The following is a 17,896-nucleotide window of genomic DNA, read 5'->3' as shown; positions in this document are numbered from 1 at the left end:
TGCTCTTTCCTCCTGTCAAGCTCCAATTCATTCTATAAAATCACCTTAGAAGTCACGCTTTTCTGTAGAGTTGTCTCTTCCCTTTTCCACAGCAGTTACCCCATGCAGTGACCAGTGCAGAGCTAGAACTCTAGGTCTTCTTGTAGCTGAGGCTGGTCTTATCGACACTGAGCTGGGGAGTCCTCATTTGTGCTCATGAGGAAAATTTAGTTTACTTCTTTTTGGATTGTATGTACTATATGCATTTGTTTTCAAGGGAAAAGTGCATTGTTATAATGACACTTGATTTAATGCAACAATACTGGTAAATAGAACAAGCCTTGAGGAGATAGATGGGAGCTAGTTTTGGGTACAGTGTAGGGATAAGACTTAAAATCTTCCTAGATGCAATGTGCCCATATTTAACAATGATCTTGTGCAGTAGACAGAACATCAACATTTAGAAAGAGTTGGGTTCCATGGCTGACTAAGCAGTTTGTTCCCCTTAAAATGAGTAAGTGGATCTTGGAATTAGGGGACTGTCATAAGGCAGTCCTAGAGGGATGGAGGAAAACTTTTCTTCCAAGAAGCAGGGTGGAAGTACATGTCATTTCATTTCAACAATTAATGGAAAGGGACTTCGTTTTAAATGCCAACTTGATGAAATGGGACATATGGCAACACTAAACAAGATGATTTAAAATTGAGAATCATGAGAATGACACATGGAATCCACTAACTAAGTCAACTAGTTGTTCAACCAGTTTATATAGAGAACTTTTCCCTTCTTTTGAGCACCTGTAATCCAAGGAATCCTGATAATCATTTCAAATTGCCCATGGACATGACAGAGCCAGAAGGGATCTCAGGCCATCAAACACAACCTCTTCATTTTGCACAAAAGGGAAAGCAGGTAGTTTAGAGAGGTTCCCAATGTCACCTGGGGGACTAGTAGCAGTTCTGGGCCTCTGGATGGAGTCTGGTGTTCTCTTGCCACTATGCCCTACCACCTGGTTGAGAATTGGTAATGCTAACACCACTGAGTGGACAACAAGAGCTATGTGAGAAACAAGCTCTCCGCATACAGTGACATTCACCTTTTTCATTTCCCAACCCCAATATTATCCATGAACACAAGATCTAAGAAAGGCACTCTGAAGCATCAACTTGGTAGCAAGAATGACCAAGTCTCTGCTGGGAGACTGCACCGTGCCTTGCTGGAAACCAGCTCCGTGAGCCCCTGCAGTGTCAAGTCTGTAAATAATGCAAGCGATGTCCTTTCTGTGGACTTCAAACACATGCACCACTTTGAGGACCAGTTATTCTCCATGATACACACTGATTAATCTCACTGAGGAGATCAAACTGAACATGAAGTCCCCACCAAGCACAGAAATGTGGTCACCAGGGTAAAAGCCACAGTCCCCAAAGACCATGGGAATAGCAACTCTAGGGCTATGGCAGGGTGGTCAGGGTCTAAATATTTCCATGGCTGATGTAGGGAGAAAAAAGTTTATAGAAAGCACTTACCAGTAAAAGTATTCCAAATGTATATTGATAATATGAAGATTACTATTTTGCTAGAATTTATGTATGTGTATATATTTTTTCTGGACCCACTAAATTAATGCTATTTTCAAATCATTTTTTAAGCTTCCTGAGTAAATATCCCTATTGTATATTGAGAAACTAATCCTCAGGAACAATAAAAGCTTTCATTTTATATTCGTCCAGGAGGAATTCATAGCTCGTCTAAAGAAACTCCACAAGCAGAAATGTCTATGCACACCTTTTTTTTATAACACGTCTAGAAATATCTCTAGCTTAATAGCAAGAACCTAATCTCTCCCTTGAGAAAATTATCTTCGTTTCTTAGAATAAACCAGCCCAACACCCACTTTATATTTACAGATTTTTTTTATGGTTGGCATGAAACAAGCAATGTCCTAGTTAATTTAGCAGGTTAAATTTGCAGCACATTTCCTGGATCCCGCACAGTAGAAACAAGATATAATCACATATGAGTAGAACTAAATGAGCTTGTGTTTGTATATGTGCAGACTGAGATATATACACACTCTGATAGAGAAACAGATAGAAATGATTTGGGGGTTATTTCATGTAAGAAAATATACAAATGACTACTGGTTTCATGTTTTACAGATAAGACAAGGAAGACTTAGATTAAACATGTCTTAGATCTCAGTATTGTAGTAACTATTAAGTATTAAATAAATGTCTGGACTATATATACACAATAAAAACAATTCCCTCCTCTTTTTTCCTTTACTGCAGAGGAGCCCTTACCTGATGACTATTGGTGATGGTATCTGCATGTTATAAAGTGACTACTGTCTGCTAGGCATTTTGCTATATGTTCATAATATCTCTCTATACAAAAGCCTCATATGCAAAGTGTCCCCTCAGTAGTTCGACCAGCAGGGAGTTCGATCACTCACTATGATGTGCGCTGACTACCATTGGGCGGCGCAGAACAAAGGAAGGCCCCATTTGGTAGCCGGCAGCTACTTGGGACCCTACCCATGCACGAATTTCGTGCACTGGGCCTTCTGTAGTATTATATTTATCCCAACAGCAAATGGAAACATTTTATAGACTAGGAAACTAAACTCAAAGAAAGGAAGACATATGCTAAGAATGGTAAATGGCAGAGCTTGTACTAAAATCCTTTTTTGGCCCAGTCAATATTGCTCAGTAGTTGAATGTCAACTGATGAACCAGGAAGTCACAGTTCCATTCCAGGTCAGGGCACATGCCCAGGTTGTGGGCTCGATCCCCAGTGTGGGGTGTGCAAGAGGCAGCAGATAAATAATTCTCTCTCATCACTGATGTTTTTCTCTCTTTCCCTCTCCCTTCCTCTCTGAAATAAATAAAAATATATTTTAAAAATAACACTTGTTAAATGCTAAAATAACTTTTTCACCAAATAAAACATCCCCCATTACATTTCATTCTCCATACATAACAAGCTTAAGCTCCAGTACCAGCCTCTTTGCTTTTCATGGAATGGCTAATGGAAGGTGTGAGGGTAAAGGGTAAATGAACAGAGGCAGGGAGCTTACAGTGGAGAACACAGCTGGACTCTGCTCACACACTCTTCTATGGACCAAGGACTAAGGACTGGCGGCCACAGCCACCTGGAGGGATATTCTGCACCCATTTCAGCTCTTATTCCAACTATCTCTTCTCAGCCCTAGCCAAGAACTAAAACAAAACCTGCACAATTATTCTGCACAGTGAAGCTGATAAATATTTTGGCATCTCCTCAAGATAGCATTTCTATGGAGCATGATATTAGCTGATGTTAGAATGTTTCCATCACGGTGAAGTGAGTGAACCTGAGAACACTGCTATATATACACAGGGTAATAAGCTGACTGTGAAAGTGAACAAAACCATTTATAAAGTGAGGCATTTAAAAAATAATAAAAGGAAAAGGAAGGTATACCTGCATGCTTTCAGCTAAACTGTAAGATAGTTGATATGATGGGAGGTTTGCTTGTTTAGCTTGACTGACAAGAAATGATTGTTTACCTGACCCATTCAATTCAAACTCTGACTGCATGACCACAGGTGTGCTCTGTGTAGGAGATAGGGTGAGAGAGTGAGGTGTCTGGGGAGCAACATTTATGGAAGGACCACTCTCAGGCTGACCTTGCACCTGTGATGCCCCTATGCTTCATCCCTGCCCAAAGCTAATACAGATTCTGTACTGACGGAGCAGGCAATGCCCACAGATGGGTTAAAACTGGCACTGGAGAGACTTGGGGTACATGGTGGCTCCTTAATTCTATAGGCACAGTGGCCCTTTCACCAGGTGATCTCTTGGTTTCTTTTGTCTGAAATGACTTTCCTCACCTTGTTAATGTGGGAAATGCTCCTCACCCTTCCTCTCAGCTTTGCCTTACATAATCTATGGGCATTTATATCTTAAAGGAGAATGACAGTTAATGCAAATGAATCTCTATTGTGTGGGACTCAAAGGAGGTTTGCAAGCAGGAAGCTAGTATTTTAGCCCATATGGGGCAGATATCTGGAAAAGCCTGGATACAAAGGTCCAAGAAAGAACCAGGGAGCTGGGTGGAATTTGCTTTACAAATCAGCAGAAACACCTCCAATTGCCAAGAGACTAATTATTGTTGTATGCTTTTAACAACAATTATGATGGTATGAGGATGTTAATTGCAGCATTGTTTAGAGTAGAAGAAAATAGGAAATGAGCAAAATGTCCAAAAAGAGGATGCCTTAGAATCCCAGGTGCTTTATTACCATGGAATTAAATGTAATTAGAGAAGGCAACCTTATATAATCCAACTTGAAAAGATGTTGAAGGTATGTTTTTGAATGGAAAGTGGGGGAAAAAACAATATATTTAGTAGGACATCACATATAAAAACAACCTCCCCAATTAATTTCGTATATTTTTTCTTGGCATAATAATCCACTGCCAAATAAAAAGTGTTTGATAACACATTTGGCAATCAGATCACAGTTGTGTGGAAAAGGGGGCAGGATTGGGGTGATGATCTAAATGGACTTTTTAAACATAGAACCTGTGTATACATTTATTTTGTAATTAAATATTTTCAATGAAAAGCTAAGTGCCTAAATGAAAGGGCGGGGAGAGACCGACTCCATGTTCCTTTTGTTCCATGTCCTCCACCTCATGGAGTCAGGTTCCCGCCCTAGAACCTCTCCAAGAGCCCAACCCACACTTTTGAATTAGCCAATAGAAATGCAAGAGGAAAGTAAGCCGCGCCCTGCCCCCATGTGCAACCTGACCCCGACCAATCAGCAGAGGCCACACTACCTCACCCCTCCTACCTCTCCCAGGCCCCCTATAAATCAGCGCGTTTGGGTTCTGGGGCTCTTTCTCCCCACCTCGCCGCTGCGCCGGTGTGTGTGTGTGTGTGTGTGTGTGTGTGTGTGTGTGTGTGTGTGTGTGTGTGTGTGTGTGTGTGTGTGTGTGTGTGACTGAGCTCGAGCTAGCTCGATTAAAGCCTCTTTGCTTTTGCATCGGACTCGGCTCCCTCGTGGTCTTTGGGAATCACGAAATCTGGGCATAACATAATGACAGCACTGTAGCAGCTATAACATTAAATACTGAACCTGTGTTTAGATGCCAATGAATCAACACACAGCCAAGTGACATCTGGGGTGAGGGGCTGGAGTGACAGTAAGAAAGGCAGAAAATTCCTTTTTAATTTCATCTACATTTTACCTCTTGCCAACTCTTGCAAAATACAGTGTGTTTAGACAACACACTGACCAGTGAGGTTACTATTGTCACACACACACACATCCTCCCTCATCCCAGCCAGACACACACACACACACACACACACACACACACACACACACGCACGCACACGTTAGCTCATTGGGCCCTCTGCGGGTGGTCACTCCACCTGTGAGCATCTTACTCTTAAGAGCAGGAATCTATCAGACCTGGGGTTGGCTGGTATTTATCACATGCTTTCTTTACACAAGCTCACTCACTGAGGCTGGTGCCTTTTTGCACAATGTTTGCCTGGAATAGATGAAGGCAGTAGATATGGTAACTTAAAAATCCTTTAGGATCAGATGCTATCATGTAAAACCCACCGACATGAACCACCCTCTGAGAGTGAAGGCCGAGCCCTGGGGAGTAATGCTTGTCATCCTGTGATTAATAAACATAACTGCATTGATGAACACTAATACACCTGGACGCTGATCACTGAATCACACTTTTAAATTTAATTTTAATTTTATAGGGAATAGATGAAAAATGCCATTGAATAATTTATGCATCTGTGACATTTCATTTTATGTAAGTCAGGATTTATTCGGATTTCAAATACTGATTTGCCTAAGGATTGGTGAAACCTATTTAGAGATAGCTTTAAAAATGTTTGTGTGTGTGTGTGTGTGTGTGTGCATGTTCATTCTGTCTATTGAGTAGTACCTGGAACAATTTAGAATCCTCTATACTGCAGCCTCTTCTCATCAATACCAGAGAGAGAGTAATATAACTTCCTTGGCTGATTGAGGTAGTGAAAAAAAATCAATTCTGAAATTAGCTTTAGAGGTTTCTGATGCCCTTTACAAGCTCTAAACATGCCGGTACATACAAGCAATAAAAGTTTAAGTTATGTGTTTAATGTTATAAACTTGGTTATAACACTAAGGTTATCTATTCCATCAGCCCTTTTCAATTGTTTCCCAAGGTATTAGATGCTGACGACCTCACTGACCCATTGCTGTGAAAATGTTATTTGTATTTTTCTTAGATTTTGTGTCATGGATCAAAGAAATCACAATTTATTCCTTCATTCAAAGGTTCTAGGAATCCATGACATCAGAGAAAATTATATTTGCTCTTTCCCTTCCTGTTGAAGAGCAGTATATATTATTTTGGAAATCTTTTTTTAGTTAAAAATAAAAGAAAATTAAAATTTTCAACTAAAGGTTAAGTGCATAAGAGAAAACCCGGAAGTCCCCACTCCCATCCTGTAGGTGGCATGAGAAGTGAGGAGTTGTCAAGTAGGACTGGCCTGCTGGTGAAATGCCTGTATCTTACTCTCTCCTCCCTCCCACCTCCTCTCCCTCTCTTCTTCCCTTTCCATCTTTTGAATTTTTTAATATCAAATTTTAAAATATGCACATAGAGAATATAGTATAATAAATCCCCATGTCTCTATTAACATCTTCAAATATTACCAATATCTTTTCCTTTTTAACTATTTATAGGAAATCTCACACATTATATAATCTGTAAAAGATAAGGTAGGTAGGTTTGTTTGTTTGTTTGTTTATTTATTTATTTATTTATTTATTTATTTTGGCCTAACCAAAATACGATTATTATTCCTAAATATATAACTATAACATATTTTGTTAATATAATATCATAAATATAAATATTTATACTTAGCTATAACCTGTGATGGTTAATTTCATTTGTCAACTTGAATAGGCCACGGGATGCCCAGATATTTGGTCAAACATTATTCTAGGTGTTTCTGCCAGGGTGGTTTTGAGTGAGATTCACATGTAAATCAGTATATTGCGTAAAGCAGGGTGGGCCTCATCAATCTGTGGACGGCCTGAAGGGAACAAAAAAGCTGACCTCCCCTAAGTAAGAGAGAATTCTTCCTTTCTGATGGCCTTCCCCTGAGCATCAGCGCTTTTCCTGCCTTCACACTCAGACGAAAGCAGCAGTCTTCCTGGGTTTCAAGCCTGCTGGCCTTCAGGTAGAAAGTACACAGTCAGCTCTCCTGGTTCTCTTGCTTTCAGACTAGGACTGCAAGCATACATCAGTTATCTAGTGTGCCATGCACCCTGCAAATCTTGGGATTTGGATTGGTCCACCTCCATAAATATGTGATCCAATTCATCATAAAAATAAATTATCTATCTATCCATTTAGCTAGCTAGCTAGGCAGCTATCTGATATAAAAACATACCCCTGGGAAACCCTGATGAATATATCACCTAATCACCAGTCCATATTCAAACTTCCCCAAATAGCTAAAATATGTCTTTGTACAAATTGAATTAGCATCCAAATATATCACATGTACTATTTTTAAGTCTATAAACATCAGTTGCATTTGTGGAAAAGTTATGGATTATTTTCCCTTTTACGATATTTCTTAAAATAATACTGGATAAACTCCACAACACAGAACATCAAACCCAAAACTTAGAATCTGATTCCAGATTTATAAGGATCTGAATGCATGCCTTCAATGTGCCAAGAACGGACATGGAAAAAAACTTTTCCTGCTAATATACTCTTGAAAAGTCAATGAGCTTCTTCTCTGACTCTAGGTCCCACATCTACAACGCAGGAAATGCAGATATGAAATAGTCATTTGGCCTTCCTCACAGGGATGCAGGGAGGGTAAAATGTAGTCTTTATTGAGGAGTTCTGAAATAAAGTATTAAAAAATGAAACAATTTATATGTTATCACTATCATCTTCGAACCTGTTTGATTTCTTTATTTACAACTGGGGATTTACTCTCAGATGAAATGTATGGCATTAATGCAAATCTGTGCTTCATTACTAAAATGAAGGAAAGCAAATAAATTGTGCTGTAATGAAATAGGCCTGGTTTTTTATCAGAAGTAATTCTGTACATTTAACACATGCTGAAAAGCAGCAAAGGTTGACCTCTCAAGGTCACTGCTTCAGACACTCACCCGGTACTGTTGAGATAACTCTGTCCCAGGCTGCAATCCTTGGACAGAGAAGATGGATTGAACCAAAACGCTGGCAGGCACTGACCATTGCTGTGTCGCTCATAACCATAGTCACTGTTGGGGAAAGAGCCAGGAGAAACCTTTCAGTAGGTGGTAAAATTACTGAGAACAATTTCATGTTAGTCCACAGGCAACTTCAACTCCAGTCATTTAGTCAAAAAAGAGGTATTCACTAAATTCCAAAAATGGAATTTTTTTCCAGGGAATATCTATGTTACCCATGAAAATATCCTACAGAAGCCATTTTCAGAAATGCTGTCTTGGAGGCAAGAGGGATGCCTGTGTAGAAATGAAGGCTCAATGACCAATAATTTTTTCTATTATACATATACTAGAGGCCTGTTGCACGAATTTGTACACCAGTGGTGTCCCTTGGCCTGGCCTGCAGGATCGGGCCTAAACTGGCTCTCCGACATCCTTCGAGGGGTCCTGGATTGCGAGAGGGCGCAGGCCAGGCTGAGGGACCTCACTGGTGCACAATCAGGGCCAGGGAGGGATGTGGGAGGTTGGCCAGCAGGAGAAGGACCATGGGAGGGCTCCACGGCGTCTGGCCCATCTCGCTCAGTCCCGATCAGCCAGACCCCAGCAGCAAGCTAACCTACCACTCGGAGCATCTGTCCCCTGGTGGTCATTGTTTGTCATAGCAACTGGTCGACTGGTTGACTATCTGCCCCCTGGAGGTCAGTGCATGTCATAGTGAGCAGTTGAGCAGCCTTAGCATATCATTAACATATTTCGCTTTGATTGGTTGAACAGCCAACTGGACGACTGGACACTTAGCATATTAACTTTTTATTATATAGGAGATATATATATATTTTATATACATAATATATACATAATTGATATTTAATTGTTTTTAGAGAGGGAGGAAGGTAGAAATGATAAGGAGATAGAAACATCTATGAGAGAAAAACATTGATCAGCTGCCTCCTGCTTGTTCCATACTTGGAATTGAGCCCACAACGCAGGCATGTCCTTGACCAGAGATCAAACTGGTGACCTCTTGATTCATGGATCGATGCTCAACCACTGAGCCACACTGACTGTACTCAATGCCCAATAATTCTAAGTAAACACCTTGAAGCTGAGAGAGCAGATACAATATTCATTAGGAGGATACACATCGAGGCTGGTCCAGAGAAAGCTATAATTAGTGAACAGGCAATGGAGGAAGCTCCACCCTTGGCATAAAGTTGCACTGAAGAGTTTAACATAGCAACATGTGGCATGGTGCTCATTCACGTTGCTATCTTTGGGGTGCTCTTCCAAGACATCTGGATCTACCAAGTAGAGGAGCCAGGTCTGTCTGTGCATAAGCCATATGCTTCAAAGTCACAGCAGGAAAGGAAGTGTCCTTCAGGAGTGTCTTGAGAATTTCCTGAAGGAAAAGTTTTGTCCTGGTCCCAACTGGCAGTGCTAAGAGGATTTAAAAATCCTCTCTCTAGTTGGAAACAGTCAAAGCCTTTTCTCTCGGCCTCCTCTCATTCTTGCCTACCGGGGCCTCTGAGTGGCCTGACATTCTCGGCTTCTGGAAGATGAACCCAGGCAGAGGCTGATGACAAAATGCACCTCCACATGCACATACAAATTGCAGGCAGCGACCAGCAAGCACTCGTATGAACTGGCCCATCTGTGTGATGGAGGTGAGATGCTGGCACACAAGAGGCAGGAAGGGAGAATAGGCTCAGCTTCAGGGGTCTGTCACCAGGCAGCTGGCACTTAAAATTCTGCACATACCAGCTGGACTTGGTGCTGGCTCGACATAGCATGGGTAGGAAGCCTTCAGAATTGATGCCTATAGGACACCCAGTGTTCATTTCAGATAATTAGTTTACAACTGCTGGAGAATGACAGGCAAGGTCACCCGGGGGACTGTCCAGGGGAGAGCCAAGGCAAGAGGGATCATTCAATGACAACCACCTTTCATTATGCTACAGTCAAGTGGGATCAATAATGCTCGAGCTACTGGTAGCAACTCCAAAAGGTCATGGTAAGCCTTCCAAAATACTTTCAGAAATTATGCCATTACAAAAATCCCCTTTGGACAGAAAACAACACAATGGCCTCATTCACAATTCATTTCCACTTCTCAGAATACATATCAGTTAGTGCTAAGAGAAGCAGATTCCAATCTCAAATGAATATAAGAATTGGGCCCAGACTGAGGGGTATGAGAGGTGGGGGAGGGGAGAAACCTGATTACTTTCCTTGTCCTGTGTTTCTTTTACTCTAGATTAGATTAAATTTGAAACATAAAAACAAAAATGATCCTGACAACAAAAGTCTAGCTTATTTTGGCACCTCGTGAAAAAGATTCCCAAAGGAAGACACATTTCCAGGAGAAATCAGGGAACTGGAACATTTCACCTCACTTCTTCCCTGTGGTTCTTATGAGAGGATACATTTGCTCTCTGCACAAGAATGGCTGTTTGATAAGGGTAAAGCTCAATTGAAAAGGTGAAATGCTCACTTCCTTTACAAATCCCCTTTGAATACAGTGGATGAAGGAGAAGCATTCTGAATTCAAAATGAGGGATGGGGGGACTCTTTTCCCCCTCCCCACGTGGGAGTCAGTTCTGTAGGACTCTTCCCTCTCCCCATGTGGGAGTCTGTACTTGTTCTTCAATAAATCTACATCTTCGCTATAAAAAAACAAACAAACAAACAAAAAAAAAACAAAAAAAAAAACAGGGATGGGATGAATGACTTAAAATTCACAGGGACATTTTCCCTGTCAAGGTATTTCAGGGTGTCAACCTGAAAGGTAGGAAAGGGATGAAGTATTTTTGTCATTGGAGTCATGTTGCAATGACTAAAACACAGTCATGGCTGGGGAGGCCCCTGTAGAATTCATTGTGAGCTCCGCTATAATAAGCTCTCCGTCCTCTGGCTGAGCCCAGAATAGAGCACTGGCTCTTGCCTTACCTGTCTACCCACAAGTGAGGAACAGCATTTGGTGAGCAGTCTGAGTGCTGGCGGCCAATTTTGCCAGGCCTGCCCAGTGCTTCTTATTCAGACATCTCCAGAGGTCTCCCATGAGAGCAGACTTACTTTTTCTGAGATATGTGATGTGTGTGTACATAATACCTCTCAGGTATTTTGATGCTCAGAGATGTAACCAGTGATTGATACACAGCTTGAAATAAATTCTTAAAGAAATGACTTCGGTTCTCAAGAAGGTCAAGTCTCAGTCATTTAACATTGACCTACATATTTAGCAATTGCATTCTCTAAACTCAAAACATAGAAAGAAATATCAAAGAAAAAGAAAAAAATAAGGGGGGTGAGGAGCAGACAATGAAATGGATATAATCAATGGAGTTCCCACCCACTCATTCTCAGTAATTTTTCAACCTCACCTGAATACTAAACACTGACCTAGACCAAAGAAAGGGAATTCCTGGCCCCATGAGCCAGATTTCTGCTTCTCAAATGTTCCAGGAGACTCACCCTGGCACGCTGAGTTTACTTAACATCTAATCTTCTCAGGACTTTTCCAGTTTAAACTAACCTACTGCCTGTAAAGGGAGACTGCTCCTTTAGTTCTAGGATCACCAAGCTGTAGACTGGCAATGCCATCAAATTCAGAAATGCCTTCCATGCTCACATAAGCAAGAATCAGCTGACCACCAAAAACTTCCAGGGATAGAAAATTTACTACCTTCTAAGGCCATCGTTTCACTGCCAGGATCCCTAGATTCTAGAAAGCTTAATCTTGAGCACACATATGTTTGCTCTCTGAAAAGACACTGCTTGTTTTCATTGTTGCCATCCGAAGCAACTCAGGGTGGTTTGTCCTGAGATCTATCACACAGAGGAAAATAATTACCAGCTATTTCCGGAATCCTCTTTAAGTCTACAGAAATGCCTGGTTTTTCCATATGCACATGTACAAGTACGCCATGATGTCTCCAAAGGTAATTTCATAAAAATAGGAGGCTCTATGTAGGTCACTATTATTTCAAATCTCAGCTTTCATTAAGGGCCCCGTAAAGAAGCACGGGATGAGCATTCTGGCTTAGAGAACCCCAATTCCTACACTTGAATGACCAGCTTGCCCCCAATAAACCCCATGCCTTTTTCTCAGCATCCACTCCACAGAGTTCATGAAGATAACCGTAATAACAACACCAACAGTTATAATAACAGCTAGGATTTGATACACTGAGGGACTCTTTGGGATAAAGGCACCAGCTCACCAGTCGAAATCGGCCTCTGTGCAGACACAGGGTTCAGATTCCATGGCTCCTGCATACTTTCCTTGCATACATTTCCGCTCTGATTTTCGCTTCTTATATATCCTTTTGGCTCCCATGATGCATGCTTCCCCCTGGAAGGAGACAGGGATCTCAGGTACTTGAGCACAACACTGGGACCTTCCCTGCACCACATCGGGCAGTCCAGGGAGATGTTCTCAAACCTCAGTGTGATCTGGACTGAGGTGGTCTTCTCTGTGCTGATGACTCTTTTTTTGTTTTGTTTTTTGTTAATCTTCACCTGAGGTATTTTTCCATTGATTTTTAGAGAGAGTGGAAGGGAGAAGGAGAGACAGAGAGAAACATCGATATGAAAGAGACATATCAATTGGTTGCCTCCTACACGCACCCTGACCAGGGCCAGGGAACCTGCAACCAAGGTACGTGTTCTTGACCGAAATTGAACCCAGGACCTTTCAGTCCACAGGCCGACACTCTATCCCCTGGGCCAAACCACTAGGGCTGTCAGCTTTTTCTTTTCAGTGTCGGCAGCCCCAGTATAGAATGTGACTAATAAAGTCAGTTTGAAGAAGCATGGATCATGAAGACTCAGCCCCATAAGTGTATTGCCAACAAATCTGGGATAATTAAGTTCAATTCTCCTATTAGAAAAGATGTATACCCTTGCTCACTCATGACCATATGCAAGTAGAGCATTGCCTAAGAAATAAAAAGATCCCTTTTACCCCAATTTATGCTGCTTCTGCCCATGCAGTTTTTACACTGATTTTATAACCATCTATCAGATAAGCAAGAAAACTGAATTCAGTGTTTCTCTACAAAATAAAAGCTTTGAACACACAAAGCTCCTGCCTCCCAAAGGGGAAAATATCAGCCGTGTAAACGAGTGATAATTTTATTGTTGCATCTCTGAATGGAGTGGGCGAGTCAGCGGATGCATCCGGCTCTGCCAAACACAGCTCCCTCTGCACGTTCGAAGGACCAGAACACTGTCTGAGCTACTACAACCTGTCTCTCTTGAGCAAACTCACTTCAACTGGCTCCATTCCACCCCTACATGTAAATATATCACAGTCTAGGCTGGGGGTAAATGATCTGTTATTGCCTGAATACGGCAATGGCTTTGCAATGGACCATCCTTTCAGGGCCCTGGATGACGTCTGGCTTGGGAACTCAAAGGAGAGATGCTTTCAGACAAGCATTCTGATATGAGTTAAATAGCTGAGGGGCCAGGACAAAGGAAAGCTTCCTATTAATAATTCTGCATTCTTGTACCACGAGTACCTTGGGAGAGGCGAGAATCAGTACCTGATCCCAGGGAGTCACAGGAGTGGGGAGGAAGGACACTCCTGGCATCGCTCACAGAGCATAAGCTTGTTATTTTATGTCTCTGTTTGCTTTGCTAGATCAAATTCAAAACCCTTTGCTCACCCCTGCCTCCACCCTGCATCCATATGACATGCTCAGATAAATTAGGTTTAGATGCCCGTGGTGAGTTGGTATTTCATTTCGAGTTGTAAGTCTAAGCCAAGCACATTTGAATTTTATCTCATTATATCCTAGTACAATAAAAACAGAAATTACTTCACAACAAGCTATAAAATGTAGCGTTTGTTCACTGCTGTGGAACAAAAAACACGTAAGAAAGCACAAGAGGAGCATTCTGGCTCAGAGAACCCCAATTCCTACACTTGAATGACTAGCTTGCCCCCAATACTCCCCATGCCTTTTGCTCAGCATCTACCCTCTGCTCTCTCCCTCCTACCTGGCTGTGCAGCTGCCAAGGTCTGTAGTCCTCCTCGGCACACCGTCTATCGAAAATGGACTTGTAGTCCACTTTGACCAGTTGCCATTCCGAGCGGTGGCTGAAGTGTCCAAACACTCTACAGAGTTCATAAAGATGAAGATAATTGCAATAATAAAAATGCCAATAGTTATAACAACAGCTAGCATTTGTCCAGTGTACTAATAAGTACATTACATTGATCGTATCACTTAATCCTCAAAATGCATTTATAAAGAGGGTGACTATTATTGGCTCCACTTCACCTATGGGTAACATGAGGCTCAAAGAGTTTTGTTCATTTGTAAAAACCAATATCAAATCACTAAAGAACTAGTAGGATCAGGACGTAGAGTGTTTAGCGTAAAAGACCACTTCTATATATCGTACCAGAGAATAGTTAACAAAAAAATAAATAAATAAAATCATTAAATCAATCAACCAACCAATAATGGAGAAAACAATCACAAATACTGGTCTCTACATGGTCTGAGATTGTACTTCTAGGCTGTCTTGCTAACGTACATGATTTTCATGCTATTTAATTTCCTACCAGTCGCTATGGAAAGTGGGCGGCAAGACCAAGTGCTTACAACTTCTTCCTACGCTGTGCATTCTACTCTGCTTGCTGAAAAGACACAGGTATTTAATGAGGTGTTTGAATCACTAATTGTAGATAAGGATAAAAACCACAAAGCAGCCTTTTCGGTCAGCATTTTTTATCTGTTTTGCAAATATAAAAATTAAATGAAGATAAATTATGGAATAAATTGCTAATCTAGCTACGTTTACCATGGCCAAAAGTGTAGGTATTAGGCATATTAAATATTTATTGATTTTTTTATTATTAAAAAAATAAAAAGAAGGGGGGACAGAAAATTTAGAAAATATACCAACTCATTGCTTTGATTTTTACATTGCCATTTCCGACAGGATCAACTACTTTAAAACCTTCCCACTGTTTCCTATGTCCAATTTTCTAGGGGAAGGAAAAGGCATAGTTTCATATTTTAAATTCAAGCCAATGTTTTGAACCCCACAGGCAGGCAAGTCATTAATCAAGTCTTTCACAAATTAATGATCATCTCTTTCCAGACAAGAATGAGTGCAAATGCAATTTCCCAAGAACAGATTGTTCTCAGGGTTTCCCTAATATGCCTCACAATTGGGTTAGGTAAAGAGCCAGGGAAAAAGAAAAGCCTGCGTGGGGTTTTGCTCAAGCTCTGAGTTCTGCCTTAAAGTGAAACCATTCCTTATAGTCCCATGACTTTCTATATAGTGAATTTATTTATTATTAAGTTTTAAATGCATAGCTTTATTTTCTATTGTAATGATCTCTTCTAATTTCCCTCAGCCCATTCAGGAGGGGAAGAAATGAGCTAGTTTGCCACCCACCCTCATTGTGGGACTCCCCATAATTAGTAAAAGCCAGGGAACTGGTGCCCGGACTTTTCTTTCCTCTTTACTGAAGAATCATGAATTCAGATGTATGGACTTTGCTGGCAACTCCAAACCTAACAGCAGCAAAGCGAACAAACAGCTAAAAAACACGTTTCTGGATGAATATTAAGATGTGTTCCACTTACGTCATGATTAGAGTCTCTTCCCCAGGCTCACCCAGAACCCCGTCCACAAAAAGGGGGATAGATGTGAAACTGTATTTGCTCCAAGATCTCCCTTCATCAAAACTCAACCTAATAACAGAAAAGAAAAAATTACAGTCCTCAGATCTCCAAAGGAAAAATAAAAATCCTTTCAAAAGAAAGATACTACCAACCAGGAGAGAATCCATTTGAAAAGTGCTGAAGGCATTGTCAAAGTGAGCCGTGAATAAGTGTCCTTAATTACATGAGAAGGTAGAAATACAGTTAGCCCAGCGATTTGGGACCCTGGTGTGTTATTACATTAACAAGAGGAGAGCTGCATGAAATGAGAATAATAATGAGTCTTGGATAGAATTCGTTTTTAAATTTGGATATTTTATTAGATCTTAGATCTCAATGTGACTCTCTCCAAAACCTCATAGCCAGCCTTTCAGGTGATTCTGAAGAGCAATGGCCATAGGGGACCTTTTTAGATGGACTTGAGCCAGCCACCTCCAAGTGATCAGAGCCTTACAGAGTCTCTCTTACATCGTTATAAATCCTGGTTGACTCACTGAGTGAATGAATGGGTAAAGAAGCACAGACTCTTGATAGCAAGAGGAGAGAAGTCTGCAATCTGAGGGTCAGACAGTGTGTTTCTTTTGCTCTGCCCTTCCCTATGGATGACTTCCACCAGGCTAAGCCTCTGTTTCTTTTATTTCTGCAGCTTTCCCTTCAGTCACCAGAGTAACTACCAGAGGAGGGAAAATCAGGCTTTTGACTTTGAACAAGCTCGCACATGCAGAGAGTCACTTTCAAAAACACACATGGAGGAGTCTGTTGGAAACCCCTCTGGAAGTTAGGACTTGCACGTCCATCTGCAGGAGACCTACAGGTAGAGATGCAGAATGTCACCCCCAAACGGGAAACTAAGGAAGTACAATCAGCAATAGTATCCTGATCTCTGTGCAGAACACACATACCGGTAATGAGGAGGTATTATTTGAGAAAGGAGTTAAGCTACTCAGAGATTATACCTGGTGCAGCATTTTACCCACAATTGTGCTGAAAGGATAAGGCACTGGGGAGGGTATTGTCACATTTAAAAACTATAATGTAATTCCTCTCTCAGGGGCAGAGCTCATCCTCCCCCCTCCCTCCCTCCCTCCCTCCTTCCCTCTTTTCCTTCTCCTATAGGCCACAATCTTATTTTAAAATAGCAAATGTGTAAATTATGTTCTAGTAGACCTTGGCATTTTACAACAAACATGATCACAGTCTGAGAGCCCAACTCCTAGCCTTAACTGTGAGGAACCACAAGGAGTATGACTCATGGGCAATAGGTGCCTTTACCAGAGATGTCGAATTGGAAGAGACGTGTGCTTCATAGCAACTAGGACTCCACCTTGATCCAGATACAGAACGCTGTGCTCTTCTTCAAAGATCTGGAAGAGGAAGCCACATCCACATGGGCACACATCCATGTCCACACACATCCAGAGTTCAGATAATTAGTCTTCATATGAGGAGAAAAAAAATCCCTCTCCTGATTGAACAAGGTTTCCCCAAATCTTTGGGAAGACACATTAATGAACAATGCTTCACAAGATGGGCTACATGTACTCCTGGAGTTAAATAAAATTGTTTTAGGCACACCATAAAACAAATGTAAAGAATAGTTATGTATTTATGTTTATATTCCGATCTTATTTTGTGGCATGTTCTATTGATTCCCATTTATAATGATGTCAGAATACTGGATAACTCATATTGGGTAACATTTTAAGGTAGAAGAAACCTTAGAGATACTTTAATCTCACATTCTCATGCTTACATTGAGGCCACTAAGGTTGAGAGAGATGTTGAGACTTGCCTAAGAGCATGTATGTAGTGATTGATGCAGCTGGAGCTTGCAACATTTCAGTGACCTCCCAGATACATTTCTTTCAAACTTTCCAAGTACTCTAGAAAAAAGGTGTTCTTGTTCAATTAATAGGTTCTCTACCAAGTCATAAAGTAGCTTTGATGAAAATGGAACATCATGTTTGGGTATATTGTGC

The 17,896-nt window shown here is 41.1% G+C and overlaps 1 protein-coding gene across 4 annotated transcripts in view; it reads right to left on the bottom strand.

The window, feature by feature from the left end:
• The window catches only part of SORCS1 (sortilin related VPS10 domain containing receptor 1), a gene marked incomplete at its 3' end in the record, with an annotated part of 485,219 nt that overhangs the window by 81,689 nt on the left and 385,634 nt on the right, over nt 1-17,896 (bottom strand). For all 4 annotated transcript variants that reach the window (XM_080641532.1, XM_080641530.1, XM_080641531.1 and 1 more), the window contains exons 13-17: nt 17,190-17,281; nt 15,840-15,947; nt 14,236-14,353; nt 12,453-12,583; nt 8,191-8,304 (exon numbers count right to left, since the gene is read on the bottom strand). In XM_080641532.1, the coding sequence (XP_080497658.1) occupies nt 8,191-8,304; nt 12,453-12,583; nt 14,236-14,353; nt 15,840-15,947; nt 17,190-17,281 (563 nt within the window). The remainder of the gene's footprint in view (nt 1-8,190; nt 8,305-12,452; nt 12,584-14,235; nt 14,354-15,839; nt 15,948-17,189; nt 17,282-17,896) is intronic.

Source organism: Plecotus auritus (genome assembly GCF_963455305.1).
Source record: "Plecotus auritus genome assembly, chromosome: 9".
NCBI lineage: Eukaryota > Metazoa > Chordata > Mammalia > Chiroptera > Vespertilionidae > Plecotus > Plecotus auritus.
The sequence above is the reverse complement of the archived record's forward strand: the minus strand, read 5'-3'. Positions and strand labels throughout refer to the sequence as shown.